This window comes from Echinops telfairi, unplaced genomic scaffold (genome assembly GCF_000313985.2).
Source record: "Echinops telfairi isolate 266 unplaced genomic scaffold, ASM31398v2 ScPeMD7_7424;HRSCAF=8462, whole genome shotgun sequence".
Taxonomy (NCBI): domain Eukaryota; kingdom Metazoa; phylum Chordata; class Mammalia; order Afrosoricida; family Tenrecidae; genus Echinops; species Echinops telfairi.
The window spans coordinates 72,667,933-72,687,173 of record NW_022111324.1 but is presented as its reverse complement, the minus strand read 5'-3'; the positions used below and the strand labels follow the sequence as shown (position 1 = coordinate 72,687,173).

General features: G+C 47.6%; 1 protein-coding gene across 1 annotated transcript; it reads right to left on the bottom strand.

Moving 5' to 3' along the window:
• Positions 1 to 16,180: 16,180 nt before the first annotated feature.
• LOC101648327 (septin-7-like) lies at positions 16,181 to 17,972 on the bottom strand. Its single transcript, XM_013003992.2, is given in 4 exon segments — positions 16,181 to 17,011; positions 17,014 to 17,581; positions 17,584 to 17,779; positions 17,926 to 17,972. Coding segments are annotated over 4 exon segments (1,251 nt in total). The 5' UTR covers positions 17,931 to 17,972; the 3' UTR covers positions 16,181 to 16,529.
• Between the last annotated feature and the right edge of the window lie 1,269 nt (positions 17,973 to 19,241).

Sequence of the window (19,241 nt, the reverse complement as noted above, 5' to 3'; positions counted from 1 at the left end):
CCATATGTCTGATACCAATCTATAAAGTCCCCCTCAGACTCACGAAACCCATGCAATGATGCTGAATGAAGGAAGATCACAGGCCAGTGGAGGCAAGGCCTTGTGGATCCAGTTGCGGTGTGAGCATCTCAGCGCTGGCGGGGGTCTCCACGTGGCTCCTCCAGTTCCAGCAGTCTGGCTCCATCAGCCTCTCTCCATGTGTCTTCTCAACAGGGATGTCTTCAGGGAGTGAGCTTATGTCCCACCTTGAGAAAGCTCTTTATCTCCTTAGCACCTCCAAATGAGGTCATCAAGCTACCACCTGATTGACAGGCTGAACTCCACCCCTTTACTCTCCATCCTCTCACATTGACAACAGATTATGTAACTACCACAGTAATTCTGTTGGCATTTGAAATACCAGTGACATGCCTTCTCTCATCACAGAGACACACAAGCCACCGCAGTAGCTGCGGGTTCCGTCCTCATGTGGATAATCATCGATCATGCAGACATTAGGGGCACATGGGTGGGTCCTGTCCAGGCACTCCTGGTGGTAGGTGCAAGGTGGGGATATTGTCCCTGGTCCCTGACAGGTGGTTGAGTGAGTGCAGCAGCCCCCAAGAGAGGAGGCCAGGGCGGGTGGCTTGGAAGGAGGCGGAGGAGCAACAATGCCGATATCACAGGCAGCTGCCGGATGGCTCCGGGGCCTGACCTCTGTTATAGGTTGAAACATGGCCCTCGAACTGCTGCGCTCAAGTCCCAACTCCGACACCTGTGAGATGGCCACGTGTACAGATGGAGGATTTTCTGGGAGAGAGGTCAGACCACAGGAGGACAGGGTGGCTGGTACCTGAAAGAGACAGAGTCCTAGAGTTCAGCCAGGAGTTCTAGAGTCGAGCACCCTGGCCTCCAGAACTCGGAGACCCTTTGTGTTCTTTGAAGCCTTACCCTTTGCGGTATGTTTGTGGTGGCAGCACCAGGGAACGAAGACAGCCTTTCTGTGTGGACACTCGAAGGCAAGTGGATGGGTGGGGGGCAGACCCCCCCCCCCCCCCCCCCCCCCCCCCCCCCCCGCTGTATTTCTTCCAACCACGATCCACACATGACTGACACCACCTCTAGGTCAGGAGGGGAACCCACGGTGTGGATCCACTGCCTAGTTTGTCCCCCGGAGCTGGCAGGCCCGGAGCTGTGTTCAGGAGAGAAGAATGTGTGTGTTATTGCCTCCAAGAGTCTCAGGAGGAGGGATAGCAGGGCCCCCAAGCGTCTGCAGGCTGTCACAGCAACCTCCCAGCCTGCAAAGCCATACTGCCTACACACACACACACACACACACACCGTAAATGCTGCCCCATTGGAGTCTCCCAGCTGCCCTGTGCTGCCATTACTAACTCCATTTCCAGATGAAAAAACCAATATCCCAAATGGCTAGGCGTCTTGTCCAAGATTATATAGCTGATCAGGAGTGGACATGGCTCATTAGCCTCTCCAATGAGCCCTAAACACCTGTAGTTTCTCTCTGAGGTCTGTTCTTCCCTGGGGTGTTAGCTGAGTCTTGAATTCACTCTTAACCCAAATGGCAGGCTGTGGTGGAATCTGTCACTCTCTGCAGAACGACCTGTGGCGAAGGTCACTTTGGATCTTCCCATTGGGCGTGCTCCTCAGTGGAATCTCTGGCTTTTCAGAAGAAGCTGAGTGCCCATCGAGGGAGTGCCGGTAAGAAGCCACGAAGCCACGGAGAGCAATGAGATTCTGTTGATGCGGCCGGGACATTTGAGATCTCATCTTCTGGTGGCATCCTGAGGAAGAGAACAGCCCACCCACAGGTCCCTGTGGGAGTTGGACCCTCCAACAGACAGACACAGCTCACCTCGGAACCTAAGCAAGTTCTCTTCCCTTGAAAGCTTTGATCTCTTCTCAAGAGTTCGTGGTGGGAAACAACAAGCTGAACTCCAGAGGGTTCTCTCTGAATTTCCTCAAATGGGAAATAAGGCTGTCTATTTCTGGAGCTGAAGGCAGACCCCATTGAGATCGCTGTGGGGACAACTTGGCCCCCATTTGTAGCTTTGCCCTACAGGGCTACCCAGGCTTCGGTGTCAACATCAGCACTGCCTGGGCATGTCTCGAGCATGGCCCTGAAGAACAAGCTACTGACAAAACCTACAAATGGCCTTTGGCCTGCCTGTCATCAGCCACTTCCTGAATAAGAGGTTCCTGGTGCCTGTGAGGGATTCTGTCAATGTTAGAATACTTTCCTTTAGGAAACTGAGGTCGTGTGAGTTCTGGCCATAGCTGGTTCTGGAACATTTAATTTCTTAGCTTGCTTTTGTTGCGCACCTACTGTGTTCAGAACATTGGGATATGGCTTTAGGAGAAAGTAAAGTCTTAGTGCGTGTAGCAGTTACATAATCTCCTCTAAACTTGAGCAAAGGGGTGGAGTCTAGCCTGTCAATCAGGTCACAGTCTGATTGATACCTCCTTGTGGGCATGGCCTCCTGAGAATTCTGGGAACTCCTGTCTTCCTTCCTGGAGGTGGGACACACACTGTCTCTGGTTGACATTTTCCTGTTGACAAGCCACATGGAGCCATGCTGATGGCAGCCAGAGACCTGGAGCTGGAGGAACCACGTGGAGACTCACACCAGGGCTGAGATGCTTCTACCACCCCTGGATCCTTCTTCTTCCATTCGGCATCATTATATGTGCTGCATGAGTCTAAAGAGGAATTTATGGACTAGTATCAGACATATGGGCTAATGTCAGATCTATGGACTTGATCTGGACTGGGCTGGGATGTTTTCTCAATATACAATTGCTCTTTGATATAAAACTCTCTCTTATACATATAAGTGTCTCTGGATTTGATTCTCTTGTCACCCTGGACTAATATAGTGCACTGAGCCAAATGTTGAAGGTACAAGTCTACCCAGAGGTGCCTCAGAAGGCCTGATGATTTACTTCTAGAAAAAAAATCAGCCACTGGAAACCTTTGGAGTCCAGTTCTATGCTGACACAGATGGGCCACCGCATGTCAGAATGAACTCAAGGGCAGCTGATGAAGGCTGAGTGCGGCAGGTATTCTTGGTGGCTGAACCAACAGCCTTTCCCAACCTCCTTCTTCCTGCTAGTGGAGATTCCACACAAGACGGCGGAGGCTGCAGATTCACCTGCGCGCCTTTTCTGGCTTCCTCGGAGCAGGGTTGTGTACTTGCGGCCCGTCTCTAGGAAGGATCCAGCAAGGGAAGTTGACAAGGACATTTCTGGGGAAGATTTCTTTCTGTTACAAAGAGGAAACGGGGAGCGGTTGTGCCTGCTTCCTTCTGATGGGATTGTGAGAGGCTGACAGACGGACAGCTGTCTGGGGGCCAGGCAGATACACATACCTAGAAAGGCAAAGTGACATGGTGGAAGGCAATTACTTCATTGTCTCCCCGAATCAATCAGGCTTAGACTGTCCTGTCTCGGGGCTTCTTGATGTGTGAGATAATAAATGTCAATAACTCAAAGAACACATTTGTTAAAGTTGTTTCAATTGGAATATTCTGGTAAAGGCAGCCAACAGCATTTTGAGTGAAATGCACAGAAAACCAAATCCTCTCCTATAAAGGGATTAGCTCTCAGGGGAGACAGGCTTTGTACATGTCAGGCTCCTGGAAAGCACATACAGACTCAGGTCTGTGCTTGTCTCCTGCCCACTGTATACAGATAGATGTTGTTTTATTGAAAAAGTAATAGCTATGACCACTTCTACTTCTCCATTAACTTAATAAATGTTTCTAAGCTAGTCTCCTTCCATTAATAATTAGTGCTCAACTAACAATAGCTCCTAACACATTGGAGTCTTTCTTCTGTTTTGACAAGTGGTAAATATCCTATCAAAGATATTTTGATAGGAAATTCCTACCAGTAAAATGAATATTTTTTTAACTAAATAAATGGTCTTCCTTTAACTTATCTCTCTGGCATTTTATGGTTGGGGAATGGGGATCCTGACAAGAGGCATACCTGGGGCCCTGCTTGACTGTCAAGCTCTGCGATCCCATCTGGTATCACTAGAGGCCAGAGCAGAGGATAGCATGAGGATCCCATCCTCACCATTCCCATTGTTGTGGGTCACCGGCCAGAGCAGAGGCTAGAGCTAGGCTCACCCCATCACCATTCCCATTGTTTGTTGGAAGAAGTAGGGCCGGAGTGCTCCTTTGAGGCAAGGATAGCCAGACTTCATCTGATATATTTTGGACATGTTGCCAGGAGAGATTAGTCCCTGGAGAAGGTCATCATGCCTGGGAAAGTAGAGGGGCAGTGAAAAGGTGAAGCTCCTCTAGGAGATGGAGTGCCACAGTAGCTCCAACAATGGGATGGCGCTTAAGAACAATGGGAGGATGGCGCAGGCTTGGACACCGTTTCATTCTCGGATTCCTTGGGTTCCTCCAGCCTTTCGGTTAGCAAGCAGGTGAGCTGACGGTGTGCACTACCTTAGAATTTCATGCCTTGCAGACATCCTTCTGGGACAGGCTCTTTGCAGGATTTACAGTGGAGCTGTCTAAACTCCTATCACAAAAGATCCAAATGCTTCATCCTTGGAAGGACATCAAAAGCCTGACAGTTGAACATTAGGAATTGGCATGTCAGAGAGGTTCTGGAGAGCCCATAGGGGTGGGGCTCTCAGCCCCACCACGCTTTCTCCTGAGTCTGCCTGGAGCTAGATATGGAAACCAGAGTGGAGTTGAAAGCCCCATTTTCTCTCCTGTACCGTGGCAGCCTGGGCATTAGTTCTGGCCTACATGACGTTACCCATCTTTTCCCAGAGACTGACCATTTCTCAGCCAGTCTCTCACCTCGGGGCTGCTAGGCAGGTGTGGACATCAGCAGTGGCTTCTGCTGCCTCTAGGTCATCAGTAGCACCTTCCTGACCATCAGGGCCATTGCTACAGTGACACATCTAACATTCTGTGGTGGCTGTTAGTGGCACGCCTGACTCTCTCTCCTCCGGTCCTTCCACGAATTTGGCCAGCCCCCAGATCCTGTGGAAGGTAGGCAACTGCAAAGTGAGAGGGAACCAGTCTCCAAGACTAACCTACTGCTGACACCAACTGTGACGTTCAGGGGCTTCTTGTAACCATCCTCAACTGCAATCATTCCTCGAAGGATTCATGGCGCTCACTGAAACTGTTGTCCTTGCACTTACGATGGATGTCAGGGAAAATTCCAGACTGATATCAGCTGAGGGAAAAGAAGCACTGGGCAGAGAGGGTCGCCTCTCCCCAGGGAGTCACGGATGGCACTGCTTCCCCAGCAAGGCGGTGTGCGCACCGTGAGGACGGCATCATCTTGCTCAGTCAGTCAAACTGAGAACTCCTGTCACTTGACTTCTGGACGTAGGCGCTAATGGCAGTAAGTTAAGCCATAATGCTGTTTTAGCCATTTCCATGGGGTGAAAGGGTCCGATGAGACAGCCCAGTAGTGCAGTGGTTAGGTTCTCCCTGTCTCCGCGTTTCCAGTAAAGACTGACAGTACTCAAACCAAACTCTGCCCATTGAGCTTATTCCAACTTAGGGTGAACTGTACTGGGGCCAACTCCACTCTTCATGTGTGGGGTCCCTCTGAGCCAGCATTGAGTTGATGGCCCCCAGCAACAATCAGACCCCGGGGTCCAGCATGGTGGTACTCATAATGTCAATGATCTACACAGTATGGGTTACACAACGGGCTGTGGTCTACACGGTCAGAAGTCTTATACCGCCAGCCACGCTGTGGGAGAAAGATGGAGCTTTCTATTCCGGCAAAGATTCCGTCTGAGAAACTCACACAAGCTCTGCCCTGTTCTATAGAGTCGCTATAAGGCAGGATCAACTGGAGGACAGGACAGGACGATTTCAAGAAGTTGATACGTATAGACTCATATAGGCCCCACATATGCAACCCACTGCCGTCTGCACGGATACCAGCTCCAGTTCATGGAGGGAAAGCCTGAGGCCCCACGGATGGATATTCCCCCCACACGGAATGGATACTTTGAATGCGTTCCTGGACAGATCTTTCTAGAAAATGACTGAGGCAAACATTCAGTCTAAAATTAATAAAAGAAAAGAGTGGTCTCAAGCTGCCTGCTTTTGGTGGAGGAAAAAGGGAGTGTGAGGCCGTCTGTAGACACAGGCCCTCACCACGGACCCCCGCCTCGGCAGCAGGAGTTTTGAGCTCTAGTGAGCGCCCTAGAGGAAAAAATGACTTGAGGCTCTAGAATTCTCTGGCCTGAGATATTTGTCACACTTGTCTGCAACTGGCACTGGACAGTCCGGTCCCAGGGCAGGGTGGGCTTCACGAGCTTGGAGCTGTGCAGATGCCCCGAGCTCATGCTGACCGGGGCCTGTGCTTGGATTGACAGTCTCCCATCTCCACCCAGCCCTGGAGAGACTGCTCCTCACCCTCATCCATTCGCTCAACAATAGTAATAAAGTTCGCGGTCACTGTGTATTGGGTGCCCACTTGAGGCTGGGTGCTAGGTTACAATGCAGCAAGGGTTTAAAAACATGAAACTGAGATTCATCATTGCCCGAGAACCCATCCTAGGTCACACTGCCAGGATTGGAGATTCGCTTGGTTTCATGCCCATGTGGTTTCCCTAGATGATTGTGCTACCACGTGCCAGGTTCTCTGTGGTGATGTGGGGATGCAGTGTACAGACCCTGCTCAAGGGATTGAGCATTCTACAATCATAATAGTCAACGTTAGCAGAGCAATGACTGGCTGTCCCACATTGTTCTAAACAATTTGTATATGAAAACTCATTTAATCCACCTAGCCACATTTACTGCTGTAGGTACCGCTAACTGAATTTTACAGAGGGGAAAAAACTGAGGTGTTATGGGTTGGATTGTACTTCCTCAAAAGATACATTTAATTGGATTAAACCTCTGTTGAATCCCCTCTGACCACGGACCAGGGATGTGAATCACCTTGCCATCACGCAGAGTGCATGGAGAAGTGGATTAGTGCAGATGGTTAAGCTAAAAGGTAGCACCTTATCATTTCACCTCCCGTATGATCCATTTTGAGTTGGTTCTAGATTTAAGTATTTTCAGTTTTCCTTTTGATTGTGATTTTTATCTGTTTTCCTTTGTTATTTTTTTGGGGCGGGGGTGGGGCGGTGTATGTTTTTCTGTATATCAAATCCAGGGTAAGTAAATCCATAGAGACAGTCACTGGATCAATGGTTCCTTGGGAGCACAGCAGGGGAGGTTGTGGGGACATGGGGAGCTAATAACAATGGGGACAAGGATGAAGGAAATGTTCTAAAACTGATTGTTGAGCAATCAGTTGATGTGTGTGATTGAATTATTGGTGTGATTGAATTATTGAATTATATGCCAATACAACTTAAAACATTTAAAAGATAGGCTGGAGTCAGAACCCCAGCACCTGTCAAGGTGGCTGTGTTAGGCTGGGTTGTCTAGAGAAACAAACTAGTGACACTCAGTTGTGTACAAGAAAGAACTTTATATGAAGAAGCAACTTTACTTTAGGAAGGCAGCCCAGCGCATTCCAACTCCAGGTCATAGGTCCGATGCTAGCCAGGCCTTCTTCCCACACATGGAACTGCAGGCCGAGGACACAGAACGGTGAGGCAGGAAGCCGGGAGGTCACAGGCTGGTGGGTGCAGAGTCTTGTGGATTCAAGATTGGTGGAAGCATGGCAGGGTGCTGATAGCTCTCAGGGGGAGGTGGGCCACATGGGACAGTCCCTAGAGGTAGATACAGAGTCCCAGTGAAGTCCCAGTGGGGAGGGAGGTGAAGCAACAGAGAGAGTTCATCTCTGTTCATCTTGCTCTTGCCCTTATGCCATCAAGGAGGTGGCATCAGGTTTGGTTGACATGACTGACTCCACCCCTAGCCAGGCGTGTATAATTGCCATCATTAATCCCTAATCATCACAGTGACTTTGTTTGGATGTAGGGTCTTTGCAGATGTCATCCAGTTCAGATGCGGTCATTCGGGTGAGCTCTAATTTAACATGATTCATATTCTTTTACTGAGAGACACAGGCACACAGGAAGAACACCATTTGAGGATGGCAGCAGAAAGTGGGGCATTGGGTCTACGATGCTCAGGGTTGTTGAAGCCACTAGAAACTATAAGAAAGACACAGAACAGAATCTCCCTTAGAGCCTTCAGTGAGAGCATAGCCCTGCCGAGAAAACAAAAAGAGCCCAATTCATTGCCGCTGTGTTCAATCTGACTCACAATTATTTATAGAAGAGAGAATTTCCCCTGTGGGCTTCCATGGCTGGCAATCTTTAGGGGGCGTGGCTAGTGGTTTTGATGTTACTTTGAGGACTGAGGTGCATCTAACCAAAGCCATGGGATTTAGAGTTGCCTCAAAGGCATGTGAAAGTGGGACACTGAATCCGGAAGGCTGAAGAAGAATCGATACATTTGAATTGTGGTGCTGGAGGAGAATATTGAAAATACCATGGGCTGCTGCTACAAGGGCTAACTGATCTGTCTTGGGAGAAGTACGGCCAGAGTGCTCCTCAGAGGAAGGGCGACTAGCATTCATCTTACATACTTTAGACTTGCTGTCAGGAGAGACTGGTCTCTGCAAAAGGACACCATGTTTGGTAACGTAGAGAGGTAGTGAGAAAGACGAAGTCCCTCAAGGAGATGGATTGACATAGAGGCTGCCCCAATGGGCTCAGACGTAGGAATCATTGGAAGGATGGTGCAGGACTAGGCAGTGTTTCATTGTGTTGTTCATTAGGTGTGCATAGGTTGGAACGGACTTGGTGGCACCTAACAGCAACAACAATGGTGGTTCCGACCTGCTGATATAATGGTTCGCAGCCCTAATTCCCACCTCCTATGCCACCAAGGCCCTGGTCCTGCAGACAGATACCTTGGTTTTGGACTTCTGGCCTCTAGGAGTGTAAGTGGGTTAATTTGTGTTGTGTGGTGCCTCGGTGGTGCAGTGGAGTCAGGGTTGGGCTCCTGGCTTTTGCAACAAGGGAAGGAGAATAAATGAAGCGCTGGGCTCTTCCCTCGGGGCCCCAATACTGGGTCAGATTCTGGGAATGCACAAGAGGACAGAACACAGCACTGTCTTCAAGAACTTACCCTCTAGACAGGAGGAAGATGAGGAGAGTTAAGAGCCGTGCCACGGCACGGGCAGCTCTGTGGGAAGTCCTGGGAAGGGAGGGAAACCGTGACTGTGCTGAGGGGAGGCACTGGCAGGGAGAGCCTCCTAGGAGTCGGGAATGATAAGCAGGAATTGGAGAGGCAGAGGAGGAGCAGTGCAGACAATGGCGGTGATGAGTGAGGGAGCGCAGAGTGTCAGAACATCTGGGGCACAGTACCTTAGGGTCTGTAGAAAGAGATGACTGGGGCCGACCACGCAAGCCTTGGTCACTTGGCTGGGGAGCCTTCACCTCATCTGGAAATAACTTGGAGCCTTAGAAAGGACACCGATGTTCCTTCCAGAGCAATCCATACAAAAAATCACCCAATTGGAAACAACTATAATGCCCTAGGTACAACTAGGTACATCAAATGTGGGACAGAAATATTAACCAGTCTAGGTGATTCATACCCCAAAATGTCACAGAGTAGACTTGCTCCCTAGGGTTTTCTGGGAAGCGAATCCCCAGGCTTTTTTGACCACGAGGCAGCTGGAGAGGTTCGAACCATCAACTTTTGGGTTAGTACTTGAGTGCTCAACTGTGGCAGCACCCAGAGACCTAAGTGGAATATTATTCAGCTGCAAAAAGGACTGACATGGTGGAACCTTGAAAACACTTTGCACAGTGAAATAAAATAAAATCCACCCCCAAAGGGCTGCTATTGTAGGATCCCCCTTAGAGGAAACAGGCAAATAGACAGAGACCAGGGTTTATCTCTGGTGATTACCAGGGGTGTAAGAGAGGACAAAAGGGGGGCGGCTGAGCCCAGAAGTCAATGGTGATGAAATAATGTTTTAAGCACAGTGGTGACGTTGGTACGACCAGCGAGGCGTAGTTAATGTCACTGGATTGCACACATAGACATTTTGACCTTGACAAAGCTAACATGCACACACAAAAGGTAGCCTGGTTAGCTGGCCCCTTATAGTGAGCACCCCGGGAGTAGGGGAGAGTGAGTGAAGGGTGGTGAGGCTGGCGGCAGAGGGCATGGTGGCAGCGGCAGGGCCCCTGGGATGGCTGTCTGGGGATGGGACCTATTAGGGTCTTCCCCAGACTCTAGGAAGCAGGCTGTGTGCACCTAGCCAGAGGGAAGCCAAGATGGGGACAGACCAGAGCTGTCTGTACCAACTTCATTCCATCTTCTTTCTGTGCTCAAGTGCAAGGGGCGCTTATTTCCACACCTTCCTTCTCGGTGACGGCCTGATGACACAGCTTCCTTTCTAAGGGAAAGCTCCCCAGGCAATCTGATCCCGGAGCAGTAGGCACCACTTGTGGCCCCCACTCGAACTACCAGCTGAGTGGGTTCAGACTCATGATGAGCCACGTGTGGCGGAGTAGAATGGCACTCCACGGGATATTCAAGGCTGTGACCTTTCAGAATCGGATCACCAGGGCTTTCCTCAGAGGTGTCCCTTAGTGGGTCCACACTCCCAACCTTCAGGATAGCTGCTGTGTTAGACTGAGTTTTCTAAAGAAATAAAACCAGGGTATATATATATATGTCTGTGCATGTGTATATAAATCTGGTATTATATACACACACACATATAATATATACTTTATACACACACACATATATATACTCTATCACATATATACTTTATATCAGATATAAAGTATATATACTCTGTATCATACATACTCACACATATTCTATATCACATATATACTTTATATCATATATGGAGAAAGATGAGATGTTATACTCCAATAAAGAGCTAGAGTCAGGGCAAGATATGACAAAATACCAATTTATAAACTATCAAGGGCTCATGAGGGAGGGGGAAGCAGAGAGGGAGGGGAAAAATGAGGACCTAATGTCGGGGGTTTAAGTGGAGAGAAAATGTTTTGAGAATGATGAGGACAATGAATGTACAAATGCGCTTTACACAATTGATGTGTGTATGGATTGTGATAAGAGTTGTATGAGCCCCTAATAAAATGTTAAAAAAAATAAAAAGACCATGTGACCAGTAAAAAAAACGAGAGCTATAGTCTTGAAAAATATATATATATGAAAGAACTTTAGATTAAGAAAGACATTTGTATCAAGGAAGCAAACCAACCCAGTTGAACCCAAGTCCATGGGTCAGCTGCCAGCCAGAGCCCCCTCCAGACTGACACGCAGCTCCTGGCTGATGAAGCTGGAAGGCCAAGCGGGAAGCAGTGATATCACAGGTCAGTGGGTACAGAATCTTGTGGGCCCAAGGCTGGCAGAAATATTATAGGGCACCAACTGCTCCCTGGATTGGCAGGCCACGTGATTCCCACCCCGGGTCCAGGTGCAGAATCCAGGCAAGCAGGAAGGTGAAGAGGGGCAAGAGAGAGAGACTAGTCCTGTACAGCATTTCACATAAGTCGACCAAACCCCCAAGTAGGGATCATCAGGCTGTGACCTGATTGATAGGTTGTATGCCATCCATACCATAACATAGGTCAATCAATTTGACAGAAAATCTAACCACCATGGCGGCCAAGTGCAAATCGGTTTGCACCAGCCAGGGACTCCCCACTAGATCTGGAGAGACGCTGCTAGCTGGCACTGGCATTCCAACCTAGCTGGGACTTGGCCACTCGGTCCCTGCACAAAAAACACCTCCCTCAATCAGGGGCTCATTCTCCCTGAGAGAAGTTCCACGTAATATTGACCCAGCAATGGCTCAGTTAGGAGCAATTACGAAACCATTGCTCAGAACATTCCAGATTCAGCACTGCTGGGCTGGCATGGGACCTGGCTTCAGAGCTGCTGCCCTGTCTCCCACAGGCAGCGGGGAGCTGCTGGTCTTACCTTTACTGTTGAAGAGGTGATTATGCTCCAGTCCGAGTGTGAAATGAATCTCGCATACTGATTGGGAAGAGCCTGCAGGTTGGTGAACGTGGGCCAGGGCCAGCGGAGGGAAGCAGAGGCGAGTGATGGACAGATGGCGGGGAGGGGAGTTTGTCAAACGGTGGTGGCTGGTGTTGCTATGAGTCCTGGTGTCTCAGATACCAATGTGGTAACCCATGGTAGACAGGTTTCAGCAGCACTCCAAACTCACTGCCAACGAGTCCATGCTGACTCATCGCAACCCCCTAGCCCAGAACAGAGCTGCCCCTGTGAGTTTCTGAGGCTGTAACTCTTTTGGAGAGCAGGAAACCTCATCTTTCTCCCATGGAGAGGCTGGTGAGCATGAACCGCCAACCTTTCAGTTAGTAGCCCAACTCATAATGTCCTCCACCACCAGAACTCCCTTCCAGACGAAGTCAGACTAGATAGAAAGGATCTACTTCCAAACACCAGCCATCGAAACCTTATGGATCACAGCACACTTTATAGGATTTGTTTGCTCTGGACAAGCATCAGGAGGGATCAGTTGCTGAAGGAGGACATCGTTTTTTTGCCAAGCATGGGGTTGTCGAGGGTGGGGTGTTGACATCGATTATCACAAGCATCGCAAAGATGGACTCCCACATGCTGAAATCACGAGCCGACTGGCGATGTTTCAGTCTGTTGTCCATAAGCCACCATGAACTGGAGCTGAAGAGCAGGCGGTTGTCTGCCTTTTATGCCTCCCAACAGAGTTTTGAGGCTGGGCAGAGTCTTCTTGAGAGGATGGTTGGAGTTCACCCTTAAGGGTCTTAGACTGGACTTGAGAAAGACGGCAGAATTTCGTAGCATCCTCAGTAAGAATCTGTATTGCTGGGGCCCTCACGAGTGACACAGCCCTGGCTGGCCCTCAGTGTTCAAGTTTAAAACAAGGCTGTGAACCAATCCCCTTGGATATAGGAATCTGAATTGAATTGAACTGAACTGGATTGTGTGCCCCACCCTCAAAGTTCCATTGAAGTACTAAGCCCTGTACCTCCACATATGATCCTGTAGGGGAAGAGGAGTTTTCTTTTATATAGATGAAGTCATAGGAAGTAGGGTGGGTCCTAAACCTAATCCCTCCTGGAAAGAGTACAATAGGCATAAATACACCCAGGGGGAAGAGTGGATCAGGAGCCATCCACCGACCAAGGGATGTCAAGGAACATTCACCTGTAGACCAGTGCCCTGATTCGAACTTCTAACTGAAAAACTGAGACTCTGTGTATGGTTATGTCAGCCCTCTGAGCATCTTGGGTCCCAAGGCCCCCATTTCACAGGAGAGAGAGGCCCATCTCTTTTCTGCCTCCTGGGCAGGTGCCTAAGATCCTTGGTGGCTGGTGGCTGTGTCTCTTTATCCAGTGACCTGCCTCTGAGCCTGGAAGCAAGAGACAGAGACAAAGAGGAAAGGACAGGGATACCACGGAAGTCATTTTCCCTGTGTTTCACTGTAAGCTTTCCTTTGGGTAAAGCTTGAGGGCAGAGTCGATTCAATGAAAAAGTCAGTCTGTCTGGGCTAAGAAAGCAGACAGGGAACCAGACTGTGCAAGCCTTGTGGTTCATTCGGGAGTACCAACTCAACTGATGGGTAGTGATTTGACTTGGGGGTGGGTCTGAGAATTAGGAGGCCCGCAATATTGTTGTATTCATAGTTTAATTTTCATCATTTCCTATTGAAGGGATTATGTGCCTTCTCGCCCAGGTCACCATCAAAATGAGAAGTTATTCCTAGAGGATCTTATCTGGTACAATAAATGGATGAAATTGCTGAATTTATTAACATCTAAATTAAAAAGTCTGAAAAATTGAGTTCTAATTAATCACTTGCAAACAGCTCTCCCCAAGGATAAGATAACAGACCCTTTAGCCACAGCAAGTAATTTGAGACCTATTTTTTTTAGACAATAATAATATTTTCACAGCAGCTCATATCAGAGGAGTTCAAAGCATTCCCACCAATGTTAATTATTTAAAGATGTTCTGAGACTGAAGCAGATAATTACTATTTTCTCAGGTTGTCTAATGAGGGGATGGCTGCTGAGAGGGAAGGCCCAATGCCTTTGCCCAAGGTCATGGTCTGGGCTGTTAGGAAGAGGATCAGGAAATGCATGAAACTTCCCTGACCTTGAGCCCTGGTGGCCTCGTGGGTTAGAAATTGGACTGCTAACCACAAGGTTGGCTGTCAGAAACCACCAGCTGCTCCCAGAGAGAAAGGCAAGGCTTTCTGCTCCCCTAAGTTACAATCTCAGAAACTCACAGGGGCAGTTCTGCCCTGTCCTATAGGGTCCCTGTGAGTCAGAATAGATTGATGGCAGTGAGTTTGGTTTGGTTTAGTTTGTTTGTGGCAGTGGGAGACCTAGATGCCCAGGTGAGCAGTCACATCATGTTTCTCCACATGGTCCCTCACCGGCCCGGCAATCTCTGCCAGTAGCCTCCTTATAGGCCTCTGGCAGACCCTCTAGGCCCACCTTGCCACACACACATGCTGACAGGGACCCCCAGCCTCTGGCCATCTCTGGTGGGAGCATTTGCTCTCTAGAGTGACTTCTCTCTTTTCTGAGTCTATGGGTGATACAAGCATCCACCCTGTTTGACTGCTAACAGAAAGGTTGGAGGTTGAAGCCCACCCAGAAGTGCCTTGGAAGAAAGGCCTGGCAGTCTACAGCAGAAAAAAAAAATCCTTAACCACACTAGGGGGCCGGGTCTACTCTGACACACAGGGACGTTGCACTGAGTTAGAGCTGACTCAGCAGCTCCTGGCTGACGAGTTTGCCTCTCTGGGCCGCTCTAGGGTCTGGTGCAGGTACAGAGACCGGCAGCAGCAGCCTCATCAATCCCGTGTAATATCATATGCCTCACCATGGAGAAGCAGTGACATCCATCTCATCGGGGCTGAGGTCATTAAATGCTGGACCAAATATAGCAGGCTAATTTTTAAGTTGGTAATTTTGTAAGGCCCCGAATGATGTTATAAATATCCCAGTGGCCCTTGGCTGCAAAAAGGGCCCCCACTCTGGTCTCCTGGCACCTGGGCTGCACTCATGAGGGAATCCTCCTCTGAGGGAGCATGGGGCCGGCCCCGCCCCTCCTGGAGCTGCCCCCTCCGTCAGGCCAAGACCCCTGTAAGGTGCTGGGGACCTCACTGTCTTCCCTATCTGGAGCTGGTGAGTAAAACCAACACAAAACCATTTACCCCCATGGGGGACTCACCAGTGCTGGCACACTGGATCCATGCCAGTCCCAGGCCCCTGGGCATCTCTGTGTTATAGACTTCACCTCGCCACACTGAGCCTGGTGTGGTAGGGAGAGCAGGCGAGATGAGGTCTCTTCTTATGGAGAGGGGAAGAAACTGACATGGCCCGAGCCTGGTGTGGTGGGGAGAGCAGGCGAGATGAGGTCTCTTCTTATGGAGAGGGGAAGAAACTAACATGGCCCTCGGACTAATGCGTCGGGCAATCTATACATGCTAGCCCGCTAATTGCTTACAAAATAAGGCCACTTTCAGTTGTTTTTTTTTATATCACAACATTGTTTATTATGTGAATTTTACAATACAAACAAAAAAATACAGAAATGCAATATATGAATACAGCTAAATGCAGAATGGTGACTTTTTTTTCCCTTTAAGAGGCCATGATTCCCATTTCTAGTAAAATAAAGAGACTGCACATAGGTAGAAACAGTTGGTCGTTAGCTTCACAATTTTGTCTAGAAGTGATCTATAAATGCATTTCCCCCCTGCTACTTACCATAGAGTGTAAGAAGGGAGTTAAAGAAAAGTTTCCTTGTTGGTTCCTACCATATGAAAGATGCTATATTCTATTTTAGCAGGGCCAATATATGGAAAACATCTAAATTAAATGTTATTACAAAAAATGAAGCAGTAATGAGGTCCTGGCTAAAGAGGGAACTAAATGAGAATAATATATAAAGAATCCAAAACAAACAAACAAACAAAAATGGTTGTTATAAAAAAAGCTCTAGGTGCACTGTAAGCATATAGGTTCTTTGTTTTTCCATGTGTATTTTTAAACAATGGAAGTGTCAAAAATAGGGTCAACTGTGTTAGACTACATTACATTATTGTCTACGCTGCACTGCATGGAACTTCTGTGTTCTAATTATCATAGAGAAGCATAGTTTGCATCATATTATGGCAATTCATATGCCATAATGAAAACCTTCCAGAGTCCTTTATTTTGGAATAGCCTGTAAACAATCAAACCACCAGAACATGATTGTACAACAGTAATATGTTCTCTTGCATTAAATTGAAACATCTGTTTAATAAAAAAAAGAAAAGTAGGAAAGGTACTTAGAGTTGTTACTTTCTAAGTACACAATAAACCTAGACAATTCAAGGCATCTTAATCTCCATCAAGAACAACAAAAAAATAATTTTTGTCATGCTGTTAAATCCATCATTATGGATAAAACTGGTGCAAATTGGTCAAACGGATCCAACAAACACTGATGTCCAAGCTGGCATATTGGCAACTAATACGTAACTGGTGGTCTATAGAGGGTTTAAAAGATCTTCCCTTTCTTCTTGTTCTTTTCCAAGGTTCTGGAAGAGTTCTGTTGTTCTGATATACGTTGTTGAGCTTCCCAGTTTGCTTTCTCATCCTCAAACTGACGTCGCTTTTCCTCCAATTCTTTGTGCTGTGCTTCCAAATTCTTTTTCATTTGCTCATGACGCCGCTGGAGCTCAGCTTCAGAGTCCTTCAGTTTCTGAACCTTCTCTTTGACCTTCATCTCAAATACTTGCTCCATCTTCATCTCCATCTTCTTCATCTTGGCAACATGCTCCCTCCTTTCCTCTTCCATTTGTGCCAGAGGGCTCTTTGTAAGCTGTCCTTTATTCTTGTTGTTATCAACCCCATGATAAGTCACAGCTGCTAGTTTTCTGCTTCTGTAGTTCTCATAGTGCACATTATTGGTGACGTCTTTCAAGTCCTGCATGTGTGTTCTTATCAACATATTTCTTAGAATTGTAAAGTCACAATGTTCCCATTTTCAACTTCAGCAACACCCCAAGGATACTGCCTTCCTCTGACCCTTTTGCCATTAACTTCAATGATAGTATTACTACCTACCACAGCAAGAGGTAAACGGTCCTTTATCTTTTTAACAAGCTTATTTTCTTCTTCATCATCTGTTTCTGGAAATTCATATATTTTAATTTTGTGCTCTTGGATTTCTTTCATTATCTGTTTTTTAAACTGTTGGCATTCCTCTTGTGTGCGTGTGTCTGCTTTGGCAATAAGTGGGATGATATTCACTTTTTCATGTAAGCGCTTCATAAACTCAATATCCAGTGGTTTAAGTCCATGTCCTGAAGGAGCAATGAAGTATAAACAACACTGTACTCTGTTGTCAGGCATCTGTCATCTATTCACTCGAGATTCTGCATTTAGGTAGTCCTCAAACTTACTATCAATGTAATCGATAACAGGCTGCCAGCAATTACTATTATCCACTGCATCTCCAAATCCCGGAGTATCAACTATTGTGAGCAGTAACTGCACTCCACCTTCTTTGATTAAAACTTTGGATTGTTCCACCTGTACAGTTTTTTTTTTATCCTATGGGAAGCACCAGGATACTCTGGAGAATACAAATCTGTGAGGAATAATGAGTTGATTAATGTCGACTTTCCCAGTCCAGATTCACCTACTACCATAAGTGTGAATTCAAACCCTCTCTTCACTGATTTTCTGTATACTTGATTTGGGAGATTTGCAAATCCCACGTAGCCTTCAAGGTTCTTCTGTTGAACTACTTTGTAAAGAACACATTTCCAACAATCCAGTGTTCTGGATTCCAACAGAATAGAGCCACAGAGGAATAATAAATGAGGAATTTCAATAATTATAGATGACATATTCAGTCCAAATAGGAGACGCAAATCCATTGGAACATAGCCATGGTGCTGCTGTTGACGCTCCTCTCCTCAGCAGCAGTGGATCTCGCACTCCACTTTCAGTTTTTTTAAATAGGAAAACTGATGCTCACAGAGTTTAGAAATGTAGCCGAGGTCACTGTGTTAGGTAGCATTGTCTGGAGAAACAATATCAGTGGCACTCATCTGTATAAAGGAAAGAACTTGATATCAAGAAAGCGAGCCAGCCCAGTGCAGCTCAATCCGTGAGCTATGTGGACTTGAGCCCCTCCAGAGTCATGCGGTTGCCGGGAGCTGGGAGATCACAGGCTGGTGGGCACAGGGTTGTATGGATCCAAGGTTGGCAGGAACATGGCCAGGCATCAACAGCTCCCAGGGTCAGCAGGGCACATGGGCCACCAGCTCCAGAAGCTAGACACCGGTTCCAAGCAAGCAGTAGGGAGAAAGGCCAGAGAGAGAGGCCAGGCCTCCACAGCGCCTCCAGACATCATTAGGCTGTGTCCTGATGGAGAGGTTGGACTCCGCCCATGCTTTCCCACAGGTGTGCCAAGTTGACACACACCCAACCATGGCAGGCTCAGAGCTAGCACAACGAAAAAGCCAAGATTTGAACCTCAATGGTCTTTCCTTCGAAGCCTGCTTGCCTCTGTCGATAGAGAGGCTGAGACCTTACAAATGTCAAATGAGGACTTCAGAGCCTTCCGTCAATGGGTTGGGCTGGAAGTCCAGGGTCATCATGCCGACCTGACTCTTGAAGGCGAGGTCAGGCCTCACAGGAGGATGGTTGACTGTCACCATGAACTCCCACCAATGTTGGGGTTTGCAGGCCAGGAACAACTTCAAAGGAGGTCTCCTGCTTTTAGTCTGGGTGCGACTGTGAGCCCTGGGGACAAAATAGGGTCAAATGCTCCCTCTGAAGTTTGGAGCATTCTGGTCTGGCTTGGCTTTTTTGTGTGTGATAATTTTTAAATTAAAATTTATGGATTCCTAAAAATAATTTTTGTTATTGTTCTTTACTCTTGGTCATATTTTCTTTTTTAAAAAAAATCATTTTATTGGGGGCTCGTACAACTCTTATCACCATCCATCCATTGTGTCAAGCACTTTTGTACATTTGTTTCCCTCATCATTCTTAAAACATATGCTTTCTACTTGAGTCCTTGATATCAGCTCCTCATTTTTCCCCGTCCCTCCCTGCTCCCCCGTCCCCCATAAACCCTTGATAATTTATAAATTATTATTATTTTGTCATATCTTACACCATCCGACATCTCCCTTCACCCACTTCTCCGCTGTCCATCCCCCAGGGAGGAGGTTATATGTAGATCTTTGTAATC